Raw genomic sequence first — 6,794 nt, 5'->3', positions numbered from 1 at the left:
TGAAATGGGGAGAAAAAGGGGAGGTCACCGTGGTTTTTTGGACAAAAAAGGTGAAATAGGGCAAAAAACCAGGACGGAAAACGGGGTCGCGCCGATGGCCGAGCTGGGGGCTGGGATGTGTTTTGCCTTCAAAAGGAGGGGGAAAAAGAGGAGAGTGGGGTAAAAAATGGGGAAATGGGGTCAAAAGGGGAGAAATGGAGAGAAGAAGTGGAGGTCACGGTGGTTTTGCTGAGAGAAAAGGTGAAATAAGACAAAAAAGCGAGGTGGGAAGTCGCCCTGGTTTGTTCCGTGTGGTCAGGCTGGAGGGCGGGCTCTGCTCCAGCCTCAGTGGGTGGGGGAAAAACGGGAAAACGGGGGGAAATGGGGTATAAGAAGGAGAAATGGGGGGAAAAAAGGGGAGGTCACAGCAGTTTTGCTGGAAAAAAGGTGAAATAGGGTGAAAAAACTGGGATGGAAAGTGGGGTTGCGCTGTTTTGGCTCTGTGGCCAAGCCGGGGGCTGGGATTTGTTTCGCCCTCAAAAGGTGGGGGGAAAAGGAGCAAATGGGGTCAAAAAGGGAGAAATGGGGAGAAAAAGAGGGAAATGGGGTGAAAAGGGGGGTTGAGAAGTGGGGGGCACCCTGTTTTTTCTGGAAAACAGGGAAAGATGGGGGAAAAGGGGGACAGAACAGCTTTACTCCCTCTGTGGCCAAGCAGGGGCTGGGCTCTGCTCCGGCTTTAATACTGGGGGAAAAAGGAAAACAGGAGGAAATGGGGGATAAAAAGGAGAAATAGGGAGAAAAAGGGGAGGTCACAGCAGTTTTGCTGGAGAAAAGAGGTGAAATAGGTGAAAAACTGGGATGGAAAGTGAAGTCACGTTGGTTTGGCTCTGTGGCCAAACTGGGGGCTGGGATCTGCTTCACCCCCAAAGGTGGGGGAAAAGGGGGGAATTGGGGGGAAAGGGGGGAAATGGGGTGAAAAAGGAGGCTGAGGGATGGGGGACACCCTGGGTTTTGCTGGAAATAGGGGGAAAGGGGGAAAAAAAGGGGGATACCACAGTTTTATTCTCTTTGTGGCCAACCTGGTGGTCGGGCTCTGCTCCGGCCTCAGTGGGGGGGAGGAGGAAATGGGGTGAAAAAGGGAGAAATGGGGTAAGAAATGAGGTGAAAAAGGGGGAAATGGGGTAAGAAATGGGGTGAAAAAGGGAGAAATGGGGTGAAAAAGGGAGAAATGGGGTAAGAAATGGGGTGAAAAGGGAGAAATGGGGTAAGAAATGGGGTGAAAGGCGGGAAATGGGGTGAAAAATGGGGTGAAAAAGGGAGAAATGGGGTAAGAAATGGGGTGAAAAATGGGGCAAAAAAGGGAGAAATGGGGTGGAAAAGGGAGAAATGGGGTGAAAAAGGGAGAAACGGGGTGCAAAAGGGGACTGAGGAGTGGGGGACACCCCGGGTTTGCCGAAATAGGGGGAAATGGGGTGAAAAGGGGCTCGCCCCGGTTTGGCTCTGTGGCCAAGCTGGCGGGTGGGCTCTGCTTTGCCCTCAATAAATGGGGGGGGGAAGGGTTTCTTTGGGGTTTCCCCCCCAAACTGAAGCTGCGGCTCCCCCCCAGGGATCCCCTTCACCTACAGGGGCCTGCCCTGCCCCTACCCCTCGGCCCTGCTGGCCAGCACCTTCCTGCTCTCGGGGGGCCACCTGGCGCTGCTGCGGGTGGCCGCGGGCGCGATGATCCTGGGCATGACCGACTGCGGCTCCTACCCCCACGACAGGGTGCTGGAGTCCCAGCGCTGGAAGAAGCTGGTCTATGCCGGAGGTGAGGCCGGGACGGGGCCCTTCCCGGGCCGGGGTGGGAAGGGCAGGTCCCCACGGACTGTCCCCTCCGCAGGGGTGGCGGCGGTGCTGCTGGCGCCGGCGGCGGTGGCCGCGGTTTATTGCCTGGCCTGGGCCACGTCCTACATCGTCTTCCCGTCCGCGCTGTGGAGCTGCAAGGCTTGAGCCCCGCCTGGAGACCAGTAAAGCCCGGCTTAGCTTTGTGATGCTTTGTGAGCCTTTGGTTCGCCGGCTGGAAGCGGGAGGAGGGCGGGGAAAAAAGGAGGGGATTGGGCAGCGGGTTTGGGAGGGTGAGGGGACCCCGATCCCACCCCACGACTGCAGCAGGGACCTGGGGACACGTGGGAAACGGGGAATTTAGGGATTGCCCCCACGAAGCCTTGGAAGTAGGATTTTAGGGATCAACCCCACAAACCTCTGGGAAAGAGGGAGTTAGGGATTGCCCCCATGAAGCCTTGGAAACAGGATTTTAGGGATCAACCCCACAAATCTCTGGGAAAGAGGGAGTTAGGGATTGCCCCCATGAAGCCTTGGAAATAGGACTTTAGGGATCGACCCCACAAATCTCTGGGAAAGGGGGAGTTAGGGATTGCCTCCACAAAGCCTTGGAAGCAGGGAGTTCAGGGATTGCCCCCGCAAGGATCCCACAAACCCTGGGGAAACAAGGTTGATCTGAGGGATCAACCCCACAAGAGACCCACAAACCCTGGGGAAATGGGAAGTTTAGGGATCAAACTCCACAGGAGACCTCCAAACCCTTGGGAAACAGGGAATTTAGGGATCAACCCCACAAGAGACTCCCAAATCCTTGGGAAACAGAGAATTTAGGGATTGCCCCCACAAATCCTTGGAAACAGGGGATTTAGGGTCAGACCCCACAAGAGAACTCTGAATCCTTTGGGGAAAAGAGGGAGGTGGGATTTGATCCCAAGGGGGGAAGGGGGAAGCAGGATTTGATCCCAAGCCTCTGGAAAGCCGGAGGCTGCCGGAGGGTGTGGGAGGAGGAAGGAAGCAAAGGTTGGACCTGGAGCTGGAGAAACACTTGGGATCCCCTGAGAGGATCCAGCAGCTGTGAGAGGGGTCCTCCGGGAGAAATCCTGGGAAAACCCCGGCTCTGGGAGGGCAGGAACCTTCCTCTCAGCTGGGAATGTTGGGATGGGGTCAGGGCAGGACCCTTCCCTGGGCAGGGAATGTCAGGATGGGGCCGGGGCAGGAATGACAGGATGGAGTCAGAACAAGACCCTTCCCTGGGCAGGGAATGTTGGGATGGGACCAGGACAGGACCTTTTCCTGGGCAGGGAATGTTGGGATGGGACCAGGACAGGACCTTTTCCTGGGCAGGGAATGCTGGGATGAGGTCAGGGAAGGGAACGTCGGGATAGGGCTGGGGCAGGACCCTTCCCCTTAGCTGGGAATGCTGGGATGGGGCCGGGGCAGGACCCTTCCCTGGGCAGGAATGCTGGGATGAGGCTGGGGCAGGACCCTTCCCTGGGCAGGGAATATTGGGATGGGGCCAGGGCAGGAATGTCAGGGTGGGGCCAGAGCAGGGAATGTTGGGATGGGGCCAGTGTAGGGAATTTTGGGATGGTGCCTGTGCAGGGAATATCAGGATGAGTCCAGGATAGGACCCTTCTCTCATTGGGAATACTGGGATGGGATCAGGACAAGACCTTTTCCCTTGACAGAGCATGTCAGGGTGGGGCTGGGTCAGGAACCTTCCCCTCAGCTGGGAATGTTGGGATGGGACCAGGGCAGGAATGCTGGGATGGGACCAGGGCAGGAATGTTGGGATGAGACCAGGGCAGGAATGCTGGGATGGGACCAGGGCAGGACCTTTCCCTGGGCAGGGAATGTTGGGATGGGGCTGGGGCAGGAATGACAGGATGGAGTCAGAACAGGACCCTTCCCTGGGCAGGGAATTGGAATGCCAGGACAGGAGTGTGGCAGGACCTTTCCCTTGGCTGGGAAGGTCAGAATGGGGCCAGGGCAGGACCCTTCCCGAGGCAGGGAACTGGAATGCTGGGATAAGGCCTCCCCATTCCCTGGAGCCCCGGATGCAGGAGCGGCAGAACAGCCCAGTTTTATTGGTACAAAACGGAGATGAGAATAAATAGGGGGGTACAAAAGGGGTGGGGGCCCCGGGGGTCACTCCCCCCCTCCCTGCATCTGTTTGCAGAACGAGTCAAACTGCTGCTGCTCCAGCTCCGTCATCACCCGGTTCAGGGCGTAGATCTGGGGGTGGGAAAGGGAGGGATGGAAAAGGAGGGATGGAAAAGGGGGGCCTGGCCCCAGTTGGGCTGCTTTTCCTGCCCCCCACTCCCAGTCCCACCCCTGCATTCCCACCCCCCAATTCCCGGTCCCACCTCCCCCCAGTTCCCGGTCCCATTCCCAGTCCATCTCCTCATTCCCGGTCCCATTCCCAGTCCATCTCCTCATTCCCGGTCCCATTCCCAGTCCCTCTCCCCATTCCTGGTTCCCCTCCTCATTCTCAGGTTCCCCTCCCATTTCTGGGATCCCACCCCCCTAATCCCAGTCCCTCTCCCCATTACTGCCACCACCCCCCAATTCCCAGTCTCATCTTCCCTATTCTTGGTCTCACTTCTCCCATTCCTGGTCCTATTCCCAGTCCCTCTCCTCATTCTCAGTCACTGTCCCCATTTCTGGTACCACCCCCCCAGTTGCTGTCCCCCCCATTCCCAGGATCCCTCTCTCCATTCCCAGTCTCATTCCCGGGATCCCTCCCCCATTCCCAGTCCCATTCTCAGTCCAACCCCTCAACTCCCAGAATCCCTCCCCCCTGCCGGTCCCACTTCCCCCATTCCCAGTCCCAGCTCCCCCGTTCCCGCTCCCGGTCTCACCTCGGCCCTCTGGCGCTGTTTGAGCTCCTGCTGTGCCGATCTCTGCTTGGCCTTTTCCAGCCGCGCCGGCCCCTCCCGCGCCTTCGGCCGCTCCTTGCGCGCCCCCGCGCCCGGATCCATGGCTGGGATCCATGGGGGGGGTCACACGGGGACCCCCGGGACCGGACCGGCCCCCAGGGATCCCCCGGGACCAGCCCGGCCCCAGAGACCCCCGGGACGGGCCCCCACAGAGCCCCCGAGCCCAGCCCGGCCCCCAGGAGCCCCCAAAGTCTTTGAGCCCAGTACAGCCCCCCAGGAACCCCCCGGGACCTGCACAGCCCCCAGGGAGCCCTTCGAGCCCAGCCCAGCCCTAAGGAAGTCCCCCCAGCCCCCAGGAGCCCCCTGAGCCCAGGCCAGCAGCACCCAGGGACCCCCAGGAGCAGCACGGACCCCCGGGACCCCCCAGTCCAGCTCAGGCCCCAGGGAGCCCCTGGGACCCCCCAGGCTGCAGCTCTGACATCCTGAGCCCCAGGGGAGACCCCCAAACCCCACAGGTGATGCCCAAACTCCCAGAGCAGACCCCCAGACCGCCGGGGGTGACCCCCCCAGACATCCTGAGCCCCCCAGGAGACCCCCAAACCCCCACAATGATCCTGAGCCCCACGGGAGACCCTCAAACCTCCACAGACCCCCAGACATCCTGAGTCCCACAGGTGACCCCCTCAAACCCATCCTGAGCCCAACGTGAGACCCCCAACCCCTCACAGGTGACCCCCAATCCCCCCCCGACAACCCGAGCCCCCCAGGACACACCCAAACCTTTACTGGCATCCTGAGCCTAATGTGAGACTCCCAACCCCCCACAGGAGGACCCCAAAACTCCAGAGATGACCCCCTACAGACTTCCTGAGTCTCACAGGAGACCCCCTCCCCTCAAACCCATCCTGGGCCCCACAGGAGACCCCTCAAACTTCCACTGGCATCCTAAACCCAATGTGAGACCCCCAAATCTCCACAGACATCCTGAACCCCATGGGAGACCCCAAACTCCCTCCCGAGCACCCTGATCCCCATTGCTGGCCCCCCACACACATCCTGAGCCCCTCAGGAGACCCCCAAACCCCGACAGGAGACCCCCAACCCCCCACTGACATCCTGAGCCCCACGGGAGACCCTCAAATCCCCCCCGACCCCCTCAGTTGCCCCATCTCCCCCCCCCCCCCAACCTCCTCCCCACAAGCCCCCAGAGGTCCCGGAGCACCCCAGCCGCCACTACCCACACAAACCACTGTCCCACAGCCCCTCAAGGCCTCCTGCATCCCCCTAGACCCCCCCCGCGCCCCCCATCCCCTCACAAACCGCCGCCCCCTTCAGCCCCACAACTCTCTGTGCCCCGCCCCCAGCCCCTCATGTCTCACAGCACTGCCCCGGCCTCACAGCCCCTCAGCCCCTCGGTGCCCCCTGACAACCGCAGCCCCCCCCAGCCCCCTCACAGCCCCTCGGGCCCCCCCAAATCCCCTCCGAGCCCCCCCTGCTCTCCGGTACCGGCGGGGCCGCTCCCGGGGCAAGATGGCGGCGGGGCCCCTCCCGCCGCTCGGCGATCGATTGCCCGCCCTGCGCGCGCGCGCCGGGACGGGCGGGGACAGCGCCCCCTGGCGGAGAGAGCGGAACTGCGGAGGGAGCCGCTGCCGGCGGGGACAGCGGAGAGAGCGGAGTGATACAGGGGTGTGATAGAGCGGTGTGAGAGAGCGGAGTGATACAGGGGTGTGAGAGACACAGAGGTGTGATACAAGGGTGTGATAGCGGTGTGATAGCGGTGTGACAGGGGTGTGATAGAGCGGTGTGACAGCGGGGTGTGATACAGGGGTGTGATAGAGCGGTGTGACAGGGGTGTGATAGCGGGGTGTGATAGCGGGGTGTGATAGAGCGGTGTGAGAGAGCGGAGTGATACAGGGGTGTGATAGAGCAGTGTGATAGCGGAGTGACATAGGGGTGTGATAGAGCCGTGTGACAGGGGTGTGATAGTGGAGTGACAGTGGTGTGACAGAGGGGTGTGATAGTGGAGTGGCACAGGGGTGTGATAGAGCCGTTTGACAGACACAGCGGTGTGAGAGGGGTGTGATAGCGGAGTGACAGCGGTGTGACAGTGGAGTG

General features: G+C 60.9%; 2 protein-coding genes across 2 annotated transcripts in view; one reads left to right on the top strand and one right to left on the bottom strand.

The window, feature by feature from the left end:
- The window catches only part of TMEM269 (transmembrane protein 269), a 3,542-nt gene extending 1,536 nt beyond the window's left edge, over nucleotides 1-2,006 (top strand). Inside the window, exons 3-4 of the mRNA XM_064634367.1 lie at nucleotides 1,569-1,786; nucleotides 1,859-2,006. Of these exons, the coding sequence (XP_064490437.1) occupies nucleotides 1,569-1,786; nucleotides 1,859-1,968 (328 nt within the window). The 3' untranslated portion in view covers nucleotides 1,969-2,006. The remainder of the gene's footprint in view (nucleotides 1-1,568; nucleotides 1,787-1,858) is intronic.
- Nucleotides 2,007-3,858: 1,852 nt separating this feature from the next.
- Nucleotides 3,859-6,290, bottom strand: SVBP (small vasohibin binding protein). Its single transcript, XM_064678735.1, has 3 exons — nucleotides 6,186-6,290; nucleotides 4,662-4,783; nucleotides 3,859-4,035 (listed from the first exon to the last, which is right to left on the bottom strand). The coding sequence occupies exons 2-3, from the start codon at nucleotides 4,779-4,781 to the stop codon at nucleotides 3,949-3,951; spliced, it is 207 nt and encodes a 68-aa protein (XP_064534805.1). The 5' UTR covers nucleotides 4,782-4,783; nucleotides 6,186-6,290; the 3' UTR covers nucleotides 3,859-3,948.
- Nucleotides 6,291-6,794: the final 504 nt, after the last annotated feature.

The sequence above is a fragment of the Pseudopipra pipra genome, chromosome 22 (assembly GCF_036250125.1).
Source record: "Pseudopipra pipra isolate bDixPip1 chromosome 22, bDixPip1.hap1, whole genome shotgun sequence".
Lineage (NCBI taxonomy): Eukaryota > Metazoa > Chordata > Aves > Passeriformes > Pipridae > Pseudopipra > Pseudopipra pipra.
This window is presented reverse-complemented; position numbering and strand designations above follow the sequence as displayed.

Coding starts and splice junctions, on each gene's coding strand:
- SVBP (XM_064678735.1), bottom strand. CDS start 4,781: ATGGATCCGGGCGCGGGGGCGCGCAAGGAGCGGCCGAAGGCGCGGGAG. Junction 4,036..4,661: donor AACAGCGCCAGAGGGCCGAG/GTGAGACCGGGA, acceptor TCCCACCCCCAG/ATCTACGCCCTGAACCGGGT.